General features: G+C 37.8%; 1 protein-coding gene and 1 long non-coding RNA gene across 3 annotated transcripts in view; one reads left to right on the top strand and one right to left on the bottom strand.

Annotated features, from left to right (window-relative positions):
* SORBS2 (sorbin and SH3 domain containing 2) overlaps positions 1-18,115 on the top strand; it is a 551,268-nt gene that overhangs the window by 464,978 nt on the left and 68,175 nt on the right. For both annotated transcript variants that reach the window (XM_053703892.1, XM_053703891.1), the window contains 4 exons: positions 3,658-3,698; positions 10,970-11,084; positions 11,175-11,303; positions 12,579-12,782. In XM_053703892.1, coding sequence (XP_053559867.1) covers positions 3,658-3,698; positions 10,970-11,084; positions 11,175-11,303; positions 12,579-12,782 — 489 coding nt within the window. The remainder of the gene's footprint in view (positions 1-3,657; positions 3,699-10,969; positions 11,085-11,174; positions 11,304-12,578; positions 12,783-18,115) is intronic.
* Positions 1-18,115, bottom strand: part of LOC128650165 (uncharacterized) — a 232,235-nt gene that overhangs the window by 192,869 nt on the left and 21,251 nt on the right. The window lies entirely within an intron of this gene.

Raw genomic sequence — 18,115 nt, 5'->3', positions numbered from 1 at the left:
GTTTTCAACAGTTTAGAAATCTGTTTGGGCCTAGCTAGGTTTAGCTTTCAAAAAGAATACTAAGAGAAGAAAGCAAATTTGATGGTAAAAGTAAATTGGAAAGTTGTTTAAAATTGTATGCCCTATCTGAATCTCGAAAGTTTAATTTTGACTAGACTGTCCCTTTAACCACACAGTACTGGAAGAAAAAGCATGAAATGTATATCTAATTTGTATATCTTATCCAGAATCCTCTGGTGCATCGGTAACTTCTGGGGAAAGTGTGGATACTTTCCTAGATGTGCTAATGGCCTATACAATAAGTCTATGGATCTTATTTAGTTAACAAAACAGTTTAAATGCATGCTATATAAATATTTTTAAAGGGACACACTAAAATTGTTATTGTTTAAAAAGATACATAATGCCTTTACTACCCATTCTCCAGCTTTGTACAACCATCATTGTTATGTTAATAACATTTAAATCTCTAAATTTCTGCCTGTTTCTAAGCCACTAAAGACAGCCTCTTGTCACATGCTTTTTTATTTGCTTTTCTCAACAAGAGACCTGTTGTGTTTTCATCACTAATTTATTATTTAAATTATAAAATTTAAAAATGTGATAGGGATTATTTTGGGGTTGATTTTTTGATATCCCCTTTTTTTATTTTCTCTGTCCTCACATACTATCTGTTGTCACTTAAAGAGACAGTCTACAATAAAATTTTCTGTTGCCAATATTGATGTACTAAAATTTTCAGTATAGTTGGCTTTTTCAACTGTAGTTATTTTTTTTATTTTTTTTTAAACTTTATTTATATACTAAGAGAAGTTTTTTTACATGAACCAATGACCATGAAAGGTGTTTTACACTCATAGAAAAGGTTTTTTACATATCGTTAAACACAGGACTCTGATGATAGTTTATAGTCCATTGGAAGATTCATACTGGTCCTGTATCAACACGATGAATACGCCATAGGTCATGCTGTCCCCTCTCATTTTTTTACTTTTTCTTCAAAACATTATAAACAATAAACATTAATAAAATATAACAAACAAGAAAATTAAAGTAAAGTGCTATGCACCAACAAAGCCTAGAGCTGGCCGTACTTACCCGGGACACCCGCAGACCACCAGCCCCAGAGCATCTCTCCATGACAGTATGAGTATGGAGTGTGTGTTCGTCATGTGCCTAGACAGCTTATATATTATTGTTCAAGAAGCACCAGTTTCCCTTAAGGTTCTCTTTTAAAATAAATTCATAATTTCTAAATGGGTATAGGACTCTTTCTCTGACATTGTCTGGTAGGTACAGTAAGTATAGTTCCCATTTTTTAATGAATCTAGATATTCTCTTCTCAATATTCCCTTTGACATCTGCCTGCTCTATGAGCATCTGGGTGTGTAACCTAGTGAGGAATTTTTGGAATGGTGGGGATTTCTTTTCTGCCCAGTGTTGTAATATCAGCTGTCTTGCAGTTAAAATCTTATTCCAGAACCATTTTAGTTTGGGACAGTCCCAAAACAGATTAATCCAATCAGGTTTTGCTAGTTTACATTTGATGCAGACATCTTCTGCATCGGGTATCCACTTGGATCTAAGGGCCGGGGTAATATATGCTTGTTGGAGAATTTTTGTATGTGTTTCTCTCAGGTTTGCTGATAGTGTTGCATTCCTAACTTCTTCAAAACTGGTTGTCAGCTGTTCCAATTTCTATGTCTCTGCAGGTGGACCATTTTAGTGACATCTTTTGGGTGGTCAAAGTGTCATGGTGTTTAAGGATGAGGTCATATGTGTTCGTTAGTTTGTATGTGCCCTGTTTAGCTAACGAGCATAAAGTGTTAATATGATTGTTTTCCACAGTGAGCAGGCCCTCTGATTTAAGTTTTGCTACATAATGCCTACATTGGAGATATGCAAACCTATGTGTATTCGGTATTTGATAGGTGTTTTGTAGTTCCTGAAAAGGATGAATATCTAGTGTCAATGGATTAAATAGTTGTCCAATTATGGTGAGGTGTTTGTCTTTCCAAGTTGTAAACACGTCTGTGGTGTATTCTGGTAAAAAGGATAGGTTGCCCTGGATAGGGAGAAATTTGCTACTAGTTAATTCTTTTCCCCACAACTTACACAATTTTGCCCATGCTCTTAGAGGGTCTCTAAATAAAACATGCTGTTGGATTTCAGGTGGCAGAGAGTTCAACTTTGTATGAGGTAGGAAGGCTAAGTGTTTCGGGTACGTGAGACCTGACTCTAATGTGGGGATTATACATTTTTCGTTCCCAACTAACCAGTCTAACACTATCTTGGTCAAGGTCGCCCAATTGTACCAAAGGATGTTTGGGAGGCAGAGCCCCCCCTTAGTAAATGGCATAACCAGGCTAAGCCTGCTTATCCTCTGTTTCTTTCCTTTCCATATGAATTGACCTAGGGCAGATTGTATTGCTTCTCGTTGTGTTAGCATTAATGGAAGCATCTGCAAAGGGTAAACTATTTTGGGTAGGGCTATCATTTTAAAGAGATGTATCCTGCCCGTCAAGGATAGGGGAAGTTTGTCCCATCCAAGCAACATATTCCGTATATTTAAAAGATTTTTGCTTATATTTAATGGGTATAGTTTATTTGGGTCTACGTGTATATGAATGCCCAGATATTTGAACGCGCCGTCTGTTATTTGAAGGCCAGTATTACTAAGTGCATTTCGCTTCACGGTCTTTAGCCAGGTGACTTTCAACTGTAGTTATTTTAGGTTACAAAGTAAAGGGGCTATTTGTAAAATAAATAAATAAAATAAAATGCATTAGCAGGTAAAATGTATCATTGGGAACACATCAAAGGGGAGATGCAATGTCCCTTTTTTCATTAGTTTTGTTAGATTATTTAACAGGACTTTGTACTCTAATCTAAGGGGCTAGATTACAAGTGGAGCGCTAATTTATTGCGTGCCCGCAAACAGGCCGATTCGCACGTTTACACACGCGCAATAAATAACCAAGTGGCTTGTTATTGCTACCGCGACCTGGTTAATTTTTAAAAATGTGCCCCAGTTGCCCCCAAAATAATGTGTGTAGTGGCTTTTAATCAATAAAAAAAATAGCATTTTTAAAATTAAAGAAAAATAACTGCACTAAGCAGTTTATAGGGGTTAAATGGAGCAGGTGTGGGGTGTTAGAAAAGGTGCCTTTACATTGCGTTCTATGGGAAACTGTGTTTTGCCTGTAAATATATATTTATATGCTTATATACATATATATTTATGTGTATATACTATACATATATTTACAATTTTCTGCCCATTGCTGCGCGACTTACTCCCTTCGCTGTGCTAGGGTCTCGCGGTATGAGAAAGAGGCTAAAATTGGAGCCTATAGAAACGTAGCTGCTCTATTAAGCGCAAAGCTTCCATGCAAAAAAAACCCCACACAAAATAAATGTTCTAAAAGCTTAGTTTCAGGGCTAAGATATTATAGAACAATCCAGTCATACATCTTTTAAAACAAAAACAAGTGTCCCATGGTTGATTTAGGTTTTTCTATCTAAATTGTTCAATACAAATAATTAAAAATCAAAGAGAATTTTTTTTTATTTTGTCACATGATTGTATAATTAAAAGGAAATATATTATATTATAATATTTTTTTTTTTTTAATTTATTTATTCTTTTATTCTCAGGTTGCCAGAGCAGTGTATGATTTTAAAGCCCAGTCTCCAAAGTAAGTAAACGTATATTTATATTTTCTTTGCTTTATGCTAATCTTGATCAACTATTAGTTTTTCACTAAGTGTTTGACTAGAGAGGACTCCAATGTCTCTTTCGCTCTCATTATATATAGATATAGATATATACAGATATATATAGGAATATCTATTTAAAACTACTTAGAACATATTTACAGTACATTGCCAATGGTTTAGACATTAATGGCTGTGTGTTGAGTTACTTTGAGGGGACAGCAAATTTACACTGTTATACAGCCTGTACACTCACTACTTTACATTGTAGCAACGTGTCATTTCTTCAGTGTTGTCACATGAAAAGATATAATAAAATATTTACAAACATGTGAGGGGTGTACTCACTTTTGTGAGATACTGTATATCTCTATGATAAAGCCCTTTGCATTCAATGTTTTCTCTCTAACACCTGAGACATCATATCTTTGAGCTCTTATAACATTTGTATGCAATATTTTTTAATAATGTTTATTAGACAGTGTTATTATGAGGGTAACTGTACAATGTATTTTTGTTATGTGTTTTTTGTCTCGCATAACAGTTAACCAGAGCTCTGAAGTCATGCTAACCCGACACCCATTAGATTCAATGTTGCTCAAACAAACACGTTTAATTTCAATTAGTAGTACGAGTAATATTTACTTTTCGCTTTCACACAACAGTTAGCACGCCACTCATAATCCATTAACAGAACTATATCATATTACAACCAATATCACAGCATTTACAATAACTCCATATGATATAATTCTATGGTCTCCAAAATATTCAAGCATCTAGAAGCCATTTAATAGATCGTAAACATTTTAACAAGATGTTAAATATGTGTGTATATATATATATATATATATATATATATATATATATAATATATATTTATATATATATATTGTATTTATTTATTGCAGTATTATGACAAATGGCTTGTTTACTTATTTCATTAAACAATAATAAAAAAAACCACTTAATTAGAAGTTATTTTTAAAAATATGCATAATTTATAACAAAGCATGTAGTGCAGCAAATATAGGGTCTCTATGTCTCTCAAAGTCTTCTTCCATCTCTGGTTGAGAGTTATAGTTTTAGATTTTCCAGAGAGGGACTTATGGGATTTTCCAATTTCTGACCAAATATAACTGCTATCTAAAAACAGAATTTATGCTTACCTGATAAATTACTTTCTCCAACGGTGTGTCCGGTCCACGGCGTCATCCTTACTTGTGGGAATATCTCTTCCCCAACAGGAAATGGCAAAGAGTCCCAGCAAAGCTGGCCATATAGTCCCTCCTAGGCTCCGCCCACCCCAGTCATTCGACCGACGGACAGGAGGAAAATATATAGGAGAAACCATATGGTACCGTGGTGACTGTAGTTAGAGAAAATAATTCATCAGACCTGATTAAAAAACCAGGGCGGGCCGTGGACCGGACACACCGTTGGAGAAAGTAATTTATCAGGTAAGCATAAATTCTGTTTTCTCCAACATTGGTGTGTCCGGTCCACGGCGTCATCCTTACTTGTGGGAACCAATACCAAAGCTTTAGGACACGGATGAAGGGAGGGAGCAAATCAGGTCACCTAAACGGAAGGCACCACGGCTTGCAAAACCTTTCTCCCAAAAATAGCCTCCGAAGAAGCAAAAGTATCAAATTTGTAAAATTTGGCAAAAGTGTGCAGTGAAGACCAAGTCGCTGCCTTACATATCTGGTCAACAGAAGCCTCGTTCTTGAAGGCCCATGTGGAAGCTACAGCCCTAGTGGAGTGAGCTGTAATTCTTTCAGAAGGCTGCCGTCCGGCAGTCTCGTAAGCCAATCGGATTATGCTTTTAAGCCAAAAGGAAAGAGAGGTAGAAGTCGCTTTTTGACCTCTCCTCTTACCAGAATAGACAACAAACAAAGAAGATGTTTGTCTGAAATCTTTTGTAGCCTCTAAATAGAATTTTAGAGCACGGACTACGTCCAAATTGTGTAACAAACGTTCCTTCTTTGAAACAGGATTCGGACATAAAGAAGGAACAACTATCTCCTGGTTAATATTCTTGTTAGAAACAACCTTTGGAAGAAAACCAGGCTTAGTACGCAAAACCACCTTATCTGCATGGAACACCAGATAAGGCGGAGAACACTGCAAAGCAGATAACTCAGAAACTCTTCTAGCAGAAGAAATAGCAACTAAAAACAAAACTTTCCAAGATAGTAACTTAATATCTATGGAATGTAAAGGTTCAAACGGAACCCCTTGAAGAACTGAAAGAACTAGATTTAGACTCCAGGGAGGAGTCAAAGGTCTGTAAACAGGCTTGATCCTAACCAGAGCCTGAACAAATGCTTGAACATCTGGCACAGCTGCCAGTCTTTTGTGTAGTAAGACAGATAAAGCAGATATCTGTCCCTTTAGAGAACTTGCAGATAATCCTTTCTCCAAACCTTCTTGTAGAAAGGAGAGAATCTTAGGAATTTTTATCTTATTCCATGGGAATCCTTTGGATTCACACCAACAGATATATTTTTTCCATATCTTATGGTAAATCTTTCTAGTTACTGGTTTTCTGGCCTGAACCAGAGTATCTATCACAGAATCTGAAAACCCACGCTTTGAAAGAATCAAGCGTTCAATCTCCAAGCCGTCAGCTGGAGGGAGACCAGATTTGGATGTTCGAATGGACCCTGAACAAGAAGGTCCTGTCTCAAAGGTAGCTTCCATGGTGGAACCGATGACATATTCACCAGGTCTGCATACCAAGTCCTGCGTGGCCACGCAGGAGCTATCAAGATCACCGAGGCCATCTCCTGTTTGATCCTGGCTACCAGCCTGGGAATGAGAGGAAACGGTGGAAACACATAAGCTAGGTTGAAGGTCCAAGGTGCTACTAGTGCATCTACTAGAGTCGCCTTGGGATCCCTGGATTTGGACCCGTAACACGGAACCTTGAAGTTCTGACGAGACGCCATCAGATCCATGTCTGGAATGCCCCATAATTGAGTCAGTTGGGCAAAGATCTCCGAATGGAGTTCCCACTCCCCCGGATGGAAAGTCTGACGACTCAAATAATCCGCTTCCCAGTTTTCCACACCTGGGATGTGGATCGCAGATAGATGGCAGGAGTGTTCCTCCGCCCATTGTATTATTTTGGTCACTTCTTTCATCGCCAGGGAACTCCTTGTTCCCCCCTGATGATTGATATACGCAACAGTCGTCATGTTGTCTGATTGGAATCTTATGAATCTGGCCTTTGCTAGTTGAGGCCAAGCCCTGAGAGCATTGAAAATCGCTCTTAGTTCCAGAATGTTTATCGGGAGAAGAGACTCTTCCCGAGACCATAGTCCCTGAGTCTTCAGGGATTCCCAGACCGCGCCCCAGCCCACTAGACTGGCGTCGGTCGTGACAATGACCCACTGTGGTCTGCGGAAGCTCATTCCCTTGGATAGATGGTCCAGGGTCAGCCACCAACGGAGTGAATCTCTGGTCTTCTGATCTACTTGAATCATTGGAGACAAGTCTGTATAGTCCCCATTCCACTGTTTGAGCATGCACAGTTGTAATGGTCTTAGATGAATTCGTGCAAAAGGAACTATGTCCATTGCTGCAACCATCAACCCTACTACTTCCATGCACTGAGCTATGGAAGGACGTGGAACAGAATGAAGAACTTGACAAGCGCTTAGAAGCTTTGATTTTCTGACCTCTGTCAGAAAAATCCTCATTTCTAAGGAATCTATTATTGTTCCCAAGAAGGGAACTCTTGTTGACGGAGACAGAGAACTTTTTTCTACGTTCACCTTCCATCCGTGCGATCTGAGAAAGGCCAGAACAATGTCTGTATGAGCCTTTGCTTTTGACAGGGACGACGCTTGTATTAGAATGTCGTCCAGGTATGGTACTACTGCAATGCCCCTCGGCCTTAGAACCGCTAGAAGGGACCCGAGTACCTTTGTGAAAATCCTTGGAGCAGTGGCTAACCCGAATGGGAGGGCCACAAACTGGTAATGTTTGTCCAGAAAGGCGAACCTTAGGAACTGATGATGTTCTTTGTGGATAGGAATATGTAGGTACGCATCCTTTAGATCCACGGTAGTCATAAATTGACCTTCCTGGATAGTGGGTAGAATCGTTCGAATGGTTTCCATTTTGAACGATGGTACCCTGAGAAATTTGTTTAGGATCTTCAGATCCAAAATTGGTCTGAATGTTCCCTCTTTTTTGGGAACTACGAACAGATTTGAATAAAATCCCATTCCCTGTTCTTTTATTGGGACAGGGTGTATCACTCCCATTTTTAACAGGTCTTCTACATAATTTAAGAACGCCTGTCTCTTTATTTGGTTTAAGGATAAGTGAGACATGTGGAACCTTCCCCTTGGGGGTAGTTCCCTGAATTGCAGAAGATAACCCTGAGAAACTATTTCTAGTTCCCAGGGATCCTGAACATCTCTTGCCCAAGCCTGAGCAAAGAGAGAGAGTCTGCCCCCTACTAGATCCGGTCCCGGATCGGGGGCTACTCCTTCATGCTGTCTTGTTAGCAGCAGCAGGCTTCTTGACCTGCTTACCCTTGTTCCAGCCCTGCATAGGTTTCCAGGCTGGCTTGGGTTGTGAGGCATTACCCTCTTGTTTAGAGGATGCAGAATTCGAGGCCGGTCCGTTCCTGAAATTGCGAAAGGAACGAAAATTAGACTTATTCTTGGCCTTGAACGGCCTATCTTGTGGAAGGGCGTGGCCCTTTCCCCCAGTGATGTCTGAGATAATCTCTTTCAATTCTGGTCCGAAGAGAGTTTTACCTTTGAAAGGGATGTTAAGCAATTTTGTCTTGGATGACACATCCGCTGACCAAGACTTTAGCCAAAGCGCTCTACGCGCCACAATTGCAAACCCTGAATTTCTCGCCGCTAATTGCAAGGCGGCATCTAAAATAAAAGAATTAGCCAACTTAAGTGCGTGAACTCTGTCCATAACCTCCTCATATGGAGTCTCTCTACCGAGCGACTTTTCTAGTTCCTCGAACCAGAACCACGCTGCAGTAGTGACAGGAACAATGCACGAAATGGGTTGTAGAAGGTAACCTTGCTGTACAAAAATCTTTTTAAGCAAACCTTCCAATTTTTTATCCATAGGATCTTTGAAAGCACAACTATCCTCGATAGGAATAGTAGTGCGCTTGTTTAAAGTAGAAACTGCCCCCTTGACCTTAGGGACTGTCTGCCATAAGTCCTTTCTGGGGTCGACCATAGGAAATAATTTCTTAAATATAGGAGGGGGAACAAAAGGTATGCCGGGCTTCTCCCACTCCTTATTCACTATGTCCGCCACCCGCTTGGGTATAGGAAAAGCGTCGGGGTGCACCGGAACCTCTAGGAACTTGTCCATTTTGCATAATTTCTCTGGAATGACCAAGTTGTCACAATCATCCAGAGTAGATAACACCTCCTTAAGTAGTGCGCGGAGATGTTCTAATTTAAATTTAAATGTCACAACATCAGGTTCAGCTTGTTGAGAAATTTTTCCTGAATCTGAAATTTCTCCATCTGACAAAACCTCACTCATGGCCACTTCAGATTGGTGTGAGGGTATGACAGAACAATTATCATCAGCGCCCTCCTGCTCTTCCGTGTTTAAGACAGAGCAATCGCGCTTTCTCTGATATGCAGGCATTTTGGATAAAATATTTGCTATGGAGTTATCCATTACAGCCGTCAATTGTTGCATGGTAATAAGCATTGGCGCGCTAGATGTACTAGGGGCCTCCTGCGTGGGCAAAACTGGTGTAGACACAGTAGGAGATGATGTAGTATCATGTCTACTCCCCTCATCTGAGGAATCATCTTGGGCAATTTCATTATCTGTGGCAGTACTGTCCTTACTTTGTTTGGACGCTATGGCACAACTATCACACAAATTTAAATGGGTAGACACATTGGCTTTCATACATATAGAACATAGCTTATCCGAAGGCACAGACATGTTAAACAGGCTTAAACTTGTTAATAAAGCACAAAAACCGTTTTAAAACAAAACCGTTACTGTCTCTTTAAATTTTAAACAGAAACACTTTATTACTGAATATGTGAAAAACAATGAAGGAATTGCTTTTGCTGAGATCTAACCAAGCCCAGAGGGGAATACGATACCAAATGACGCCTTCTAGAAACTTTTCCAGCTATTTTCAGGTCCTCACACATGCATCTGCATGTCTTGCTCTCAAAAACAACTGCGCAGTAAAGGCGCGAAAATGAGGCTCAGCCTACAACTGGGAAGGCCCTCCCTGACTGGAAAAGGTGTCTAACATAGTGCCTGCCGTTAAAAAACATTCCCCAAGCTTATAAATGTGAAATATCATCATAAACATGTATAAAATGCCCAAATAAAGCAATCGATTTAGCCCATAAAAGTGTCTACCAGTTTTATAGCCCATATTAAGCCCTTTATTCTGTTTGAGACTAAGAAAATGGCTTACCTATCCCCATGAGGGGAAAAATGACAGCCTTCCAGCATTACACAGTCTTGTTAGAAATATGGCTAGTCATACCTTAAGCAGAAAAGTCTGCTAACTGTTTCCCCCAACTGAAGTTACTTCATCTCAACAGTCCTATGGGGAAACAGCAATCGATTTTAGTTACTGTCTGCTAAAATCATCTTTCTCTCACAAACAGAAATCTTCATCTTTTTCTGTTTCAGAGTAAATAGTACATACCAGCACTATTTTAAAATAACAAACACTTGATAGAAGAATAAAAAACTACATTTAAACACCAAAAACTCTTAACCATCTCCGTGGAGATGTTGCCTGTGCAACGGCAAAGAGAATGACTGGGGTGGGCGGAGCCTAGGAGGGACTATATGGCCAGCTTTGCTGGGACTCTTTGCCATTTCCTGTTGGGGAAGAGATATTCCCACAAGTAAGGATGACGCCGTGGACCGGACACACCAATGTTGGAGAAACAATGTTTTTTTTTTTCAACTTTAGGATGTTTTACCAACATTCCCTGTAAATGGTATTTTACTTCTGATGTCTTATATGCAACACAATATGGTACTAATAAAGAATGGTCAATATATTCTTCACTCTGGGTACCTAAACCATTATTGTCTAGAAGGGAATATTTTGTATATTTCACTTCAGTTAGCACATAACAATATACAAAGGGACTGTGCCGGTCAGATACATTTTCTGTTTTCCAGTCTTTAACCATAAATGAGTAAATTGTTTTCAACACAAATATTTCTGGGAAATTCATAGGTAACATTTGTTTTGTAGAGAACTTTCTTTCAAGAAGGGAGATACCGTATACATCCTCAGGAAAATAGACAAGAACTGGTATGAAGGGGAACATTACGGAAGAGTAGGGATATTCCCAGTATCATATGTCGAGGTATGTAACTTCCATCCTACATGCATCCTTTAAAAAACAATGACATGAGTGAGTTTGATTTTATTGTACGCAATTGGTGTCCTTCTCTAGAAAATTAGCCCAACAGAGAGATCACAGCCAGTTCGACCTCCACCTCCAGCACAAGTTCGAGAAATTGGAGAAGCATTGGCCAAATACAATTTCACTGCTGACACAAATGTGGAGCTAACACTTAAAAAGGTAAATGCACCTGTTTTAGAAATATACATAATATACTGTACATGTATTACAAATGACACTACATAGTTTCAGCATTATTAAATATAAACTCTCCACATGTTGTGACCAGAAAAATATGTCATTTTCACTGTCTGGATTATGCGATTGTCATTTTATTCTGTCTCACATGCTATCTTTATCCTGCCTTGGCTACTTTAACTTATATAGTTTATACAAACCATGCCCAGCTCTTCTTTATCCTTTAACTTTAGAAAATAGTCACCCTTGGCATTTAATATGGCGTGGGAAACACAAAAAGTTACTGTGCTCCATCTCCACACACACAAGCACGTGCACACATTACACACAAGCACGTACACACACACAAGCACATGCACACATACACACAAGCATGTGCACACACACACAAGCATGGGCACACAAGCATGTGCACGCATACACACACAAGCAGGTGCACTCATGCACAAAAGCAGGTGCACACATACACACAAGCACGTGCACAGATACACACAAGCAGTTGCACACATACACACAAGCAGGTGCACACATACACACAAGCAGGTGCACACACGCACACAAGCAGGTGCACACACGCACACAAGCAGGTGCACACACGCACACAAGCAGGTGCACACACGCACACAAGCAGGTGCACACACGCACACAAGCAGGTGCACACACGCACACAAGCAGGTGCACACACGCACACAAGCAGGTGCACACACGCACACAAGCAGGTGCACACACGCACACAAGCAGGTGCACACACGCACACAAGCAGGTGCACACATACACACAAGCAGGTGCACACATACAAACAAGCAGGTGCACACATACACACAAGCAGGTGCACACATACACACAAGCAGGTGCACACATACACACAAGCAGGTGCACACTTACACACAAGCAGGTGCACACATACACACAAGCAGGTGCACACATACACACAAGCAGGTGCACACAAGCAGGTGCACACATACACACAATCACGTACGCACATACACACAAGCAGGTGCACACATATACACAATCACATGCGCACATACACACAAGCAGGTGCGCACATGCATACAAGCAGGTGCGCACACACACACAATCACGTGCACACATACACACAAGCACATACACTCGGACCAATGCATTTTGCTGCCCTCCACTTATAACACATACATATTTTATCTGTTACAAAGAGAAATGCCAGGATAACATTAAGTTTCTTCATTTTATACATAAATCTAAAGATGTGTAAGATCTCCTGATCATTTTTTGTAGGGTGACAGAGTGACTATTCTAAAGAAAGTTGATCAAAACTGGTATGAAGGAAAAATCACAGGGACTAACAGACAGGGCATCTTCCCTGTTTCTTATGTGGACATGGTTAAAAAGAGCCCATCCAAAAGCACTGGTGATTCTCCAGATCGTACAATACCTCAGAGCTACTCAAGTGAGAGAATACACAACGTGAGAACACCCACAGTAAGTCGTTTTATATTGTACACTGACTGCTGTATTCAGCTGTTAACTAATAAATCATAATGTACTTTTGTCCTATGAGATCTATATGTTCATGTGATTTTACAAATATTATTTGTGCAAAGTTATTATATGTTTACTGGTTTAGTTATATTGCATTTGCTGTAGGTTGTGCTAAACAAGCAAATGAGTTTTGCTCGTTGTTTTATTTTTGATGATTCTATTACATTTACATTCACATTAATATGTGCTGTTTAAAGATAAGAATATATTGTACCCACAAATATGAAGTCATTTCAGTGACATTTAATGGTGCAATAGGGCTATGGTTAATAATGATATTTTCTCCTCAACAGACCACAACATATTTGTCTTGATACTAACAAATATTTTTATTTTTATTATTTATGTTTGATTTCTTTAGATATGAGACTTTTATGACTGTGAATTTCAGAGGAGGTGTTTGCTGTATTTATTATTTAGCTGTTCTTGAACATGCTTTCAAATTTCAGTTCCTAAGAGACAGTGGTAAAACAAGACTCTTAAAGGGACAGTGAACACATTTTAATTACAAGATGTATCTACATTCTTGCAGTAAAATAACATATTGGGTAAGTTTGAAAATGTTTGGAATATATTATCCTGGTATGGGCTGCAAACGTTTTTCAAACTCAGACCACCACTTGCCTTATTGGGAGGATCTGGATATGTTACTGGAGCAGACAAGGGTAGTCACAAACATTATGGTAGTTCTTATCTAACCATCTCTATTGAATCCAATTATGGAAAGATATGTATTCATTCATTTTAGACTTAAATTACAGGAAAATGGAGCAAAATAAATAATACAAATATATTGTCCATTTTGTTGTACTACACATAATCAAATATTTTATATTGCAAATCTGTTTACTGTCCCTTTAACTCTGGCTTTTTTAGAGCTTGCTTGTATTATGTCATGAGATGGTAATTGCCAAATCCTCTTAAATGCAATGCAAATAATTTATTATTTTCTATATTTGTACTAACTGGAAGATATTGTTATTTTGTTTTGTTTTCTCATTAAAAAATAATTCCATCAAGAATAAGATATTAATGGTCTTAGTATGATTTATTAGCCTATACGTATACAAAAAAATGAATGATTGTTATGAGATTAAAGGGGTGTGGAACCCAAAAAAAAATATTTTCTGATTAAGACAGTGCATACATTTTTTAAAAAGTTTACAATTTACTTCTATTATCAAATTTGCTTTCTTCCCATGATATTCTGTGTCGAAGAGATACCTAGGTAGGCGTCTGCATAAATGCATGGCAGGAAATAGTGCTGCCATCTAGTGTTCTTGCAAATGAATAACATGCTTGGAAAACTGCTGCAATATAGTGCTCCAGAAATGGGCCGGCTGCTGCTAAGCATACGTCCCTGCTTTTCAACAAAAGATACAAAGAGTACGAAGAAAATTTGATAATAGAAGTAAATTAGAAAGTTGTTTAAAATCACATGGTCTTGGGCTTCATATCCCTTTAATGTTCATCAGATTATAATAAATTATACAATGAAGCAAGTTATGTTTCTCATCAACCAACCCTGTAAAAATTGTTGTCACAATCAGCTCCCTTGGTTGACACCACGATTGGTACTTTTCCTTGAAAAACAGAATATTTGAAATATTATCCCATCTAGCACTGTAGAGAGAAAGTGCCATCACCTGGAAAGTAGAGCTGTTGCTGTTACTGGCCATGAAGGTTAATTACAGGACCTAGTTTGTTTTTAAAGGGACACTGAACCCAATTTGTTTCTTTCATGATTCAGATAGAGCAAGCAATTTTAAGCAACTTTCTAATTTACTCCTATTTTCAGCTTTTCTTTGTTCTCTTGGTACCTTTATTTAAAAAAGAAGGAATGTAAGCATAGGAGCCCATCTTTGGTTCAGCACCTGTGTAGTACTTGCTGATTGGTGGATACATTTAGCCACCAATCAGCAAGCGGCTACCCAGGTTCTGAACCAAAGATAGGCCGGCTTGTAAGCTTACATTCCTGGTTTTTCAAATAAATATACGAAGAGAACAAAGAAAAATTGATAATAGTAATAAATTCGAACGTTACTTAGACATGCTCTATCTGAATCATGAAAGAAAAAAAATGTGGGTTTAGTATCTCTTTAATGCTGACACATATTGGGCTTGATAAACTAATCAAGCCGGTCATAGTACATAACACTACACATGCTAAAGTGACATAAATGCTTTATTCTAAAAGCCCAGTAGTGCATTTGAAATAAGATAAGAAATATTTTTTGCTGCCTATACGATTATGAGGGTAGTGCACATGCACATTCGCCTCCCACACATGCTGTGTGCGATAGAGAGGTCACATGACAAGTCAAAGGTTGCCTCCTTATCAACTGTCTTCATTAAAAGTTACCAGTTTAGGAGGATTTTATGCATTCACTACTTGGTATTTGAAATATGACTTTTTGTCTATAGTATTACTTTTTATAAGTTTTAACTTAGATACCCCATGCCACAAACTGTCATTAAAGTATGAGGAAAAATCTTTATATGTTATTGTAAACACGAAAAGAATATCTGTAATACTGAATTTCCCAATAAGGGCAAACACACTTTTTTTTACCTTATTCTGCTTTTTTACAGTACATTATTTATCATGTAGTAGGACATTAGCACATTTGTATCTAATTAGCTGTGACTATAGATATATAGCTTAGCTACATACTGTAGTGAATATCACATGCTCATTATTAAGTACACATAATTAGCTGTGACTATAGATATATAGCTTAGCTACATACTGTAGTGAATATCACATGCTCATTAGTAAGTACACAGAATTAGCTGTGACTATAGATATATAGCTTAGCTACATACTGTAGTGAATATCACATGCTCATTAGTAAGTACACAGAATTAACTGTGACTATAGATATATAGCTTAGCTACATACTGTAGTGAATATCACATGCTCATTATTAAGTACACATAATTAACTGTGACTATAGATATATAGCTTAGCTACATACTGTAGTGAATATCACATGCTCATTATTAAAGTGAAGGTAAAGTTTTTTTAACCAGCAATCGTTTTTATGTTCCTGTTAATACCCCAAATGCAGTCGCTAGGTTATTTTTTAATAAAAAATGATCTATGTTGTTCTATTTATAATTTTATTTTTCCTACCGTTCCTTGAATAATCTCCTCCCACGCTCCATTTCCTGGTTTATGACACTCTGTTTCGCATACTCGTGCACATTGAGCACGGATTAACAGTGATCTTTGCGCAGGCGTTGATCCGGTCTGTTTAGCTCTACTGCGCATGCGAAAAAACTTGGCAACATAGTATTGAATGAGTTGCGCGATTCATTCAATACTATATCTGACAACAAAGATAATTTTGCAATCGCGCATGCGCGAAACGAGGACGCGCTCGCTTGCAAATTGAGGAGGAGAAATTGTCACGCATGCGCATGTAAACCGCAATGTTTATGATGAAATTTGACGGCCGCCTAACGGCCAGAAAATCAATTGGATCTCTCAAGCACATGATAGTAATTTAGAAAAAAAATAAAAATTACGGGTTGTTTTTCGGAAAGCCGATTAGATGAGAAAAAGATTAGATATCACAGGTAATTTATGTTTTATAAAAAAATGATGAATGAAAGTTACATTTATTTGCCATCATATCTCTAATTATTTATAATAAGGCGTTTGACTTTACCTTCACTTTAAGTACACAGAATTAGCTGTGACTATAGATATATAGCTTAGCTATATACTGTGGTGAATATCACATGCTCATTATTAAGTACACAGAATTAGCTGTGACTATAGATATATAGCTTAGCTACATACTGTAGTGAATATCACATGCTCATTAGTAAGTACACAGAATTAACTGTGACTATAGATATATAGCTTAGCTACATACTGTAGTGAATATCACATGCTCATTAGTAAGTACACAGAATTAGCTGTGACTATAGATATATAGCTTAGCTACATACTGTAGTGAAAATCACATGCTCATTATTAAGTACACAGAATTAGCTGTGACTATAGATATATAGCTTAGCTACATACTGTAGTGAATATCACATGCTCATTATTAAGTACACAGAATTAGCTGTGACTATAGATATATAGCTTAGCTACATACTGTAGTGAATATCACATGCTCATTATTAAGTACACAAAATTAGCTGTGATTATAGATATATAGCTTAGCTACATACTGTGGTGAATATCACATGCTCATTAGTAAGTACACAGAATTAGCTATGATTATAGATATATAGCTTAGCTACATACTGTAGTGAATATCACATGCTCATTAGTAGGTACACAGAATTATCTGTGACTATAGATATATAGCTTAGCTACATACTGTAGTGAACACCACATGCTCATTATTAAGTACACAGAATTCGCTGTGACTATAGATATATAGCTTAGCTATATGCTGTGGAGAATATCACATGCTCATTATTAAGTACACAGAATTAGCTGTGACTATAGATATATAGCTTAGCTACATACTGTAGTGAATATCACATGCTCATTAGTAAGTACACAGAATTAGCTGTGACTATAGATATATAGCTTAGCTACATACTGTAGTGAATATCACATGCTCATTAGTAAGTACACAGAATTAGCTGTGACTATAGATATATAGCTTAGCTACATACTGTGGTGTATCACATGCTCATTAGTAAGTATAGAGAATTAACTGTGACTATAGATATATAGCTTAGCTACATACTGTAGTGAATAGCACATGCTCATTATTAAGTACACATAATTAGCTGTGACTATAGATATATAGCTTAGCTACATACTGTAGTGAATATCACATGCTCATTATTAAGTACACAGAATTAGCTGTGACTATAGATATATAGCTTAGCTACAAACTGTAGTGAACACCACATGCTCATTATTAAGTACACAGAATTCGCTGTGACTATAGATATATAGCTTAGCTATATGCTGTGGAGAATATCACATGCTCATTATTAAGTACACAGAATTAGCTGTGACTATAGATATATAGCTTAGCTACATACTGTAGTGAATATCACATGCTCATTAGTAAGTACACAGAATTAACTGTGACTATAGATATATAGCTTAGCTACATACTGTAGTGAATAGCACATGCTCATTATTAAGTACACATAATTAGCTGTGACTATAGATATATAGCTTAGCTACATACTGTAGTGAATATCACATGCTCATTAGTAAGTACACAGAATTAACTGTGACTATAGATATATAGCTTAGCTACATACTGTAGTGAATATCACATGCTCAT

Source organism: Bombina bombina, chromosome 2, assembly GCF_027579735.1.
Source record: "Bombina bombina isolate aBomBom1 chromosome 2, aBomBom1.pri, whole genome shotgun sequence".
NCBI classification, from domain to species: Eukaryota; Metazoa; Chordata; class Amphibia; order Anura; family Bombinatoridae; genus Bombina; species Bombina bombina.
The sequence above is the reverse complement of the archived record's forward strand: the minus strand, read 5'-3'. Positions and strand labels throughout refer to the sequence as shown.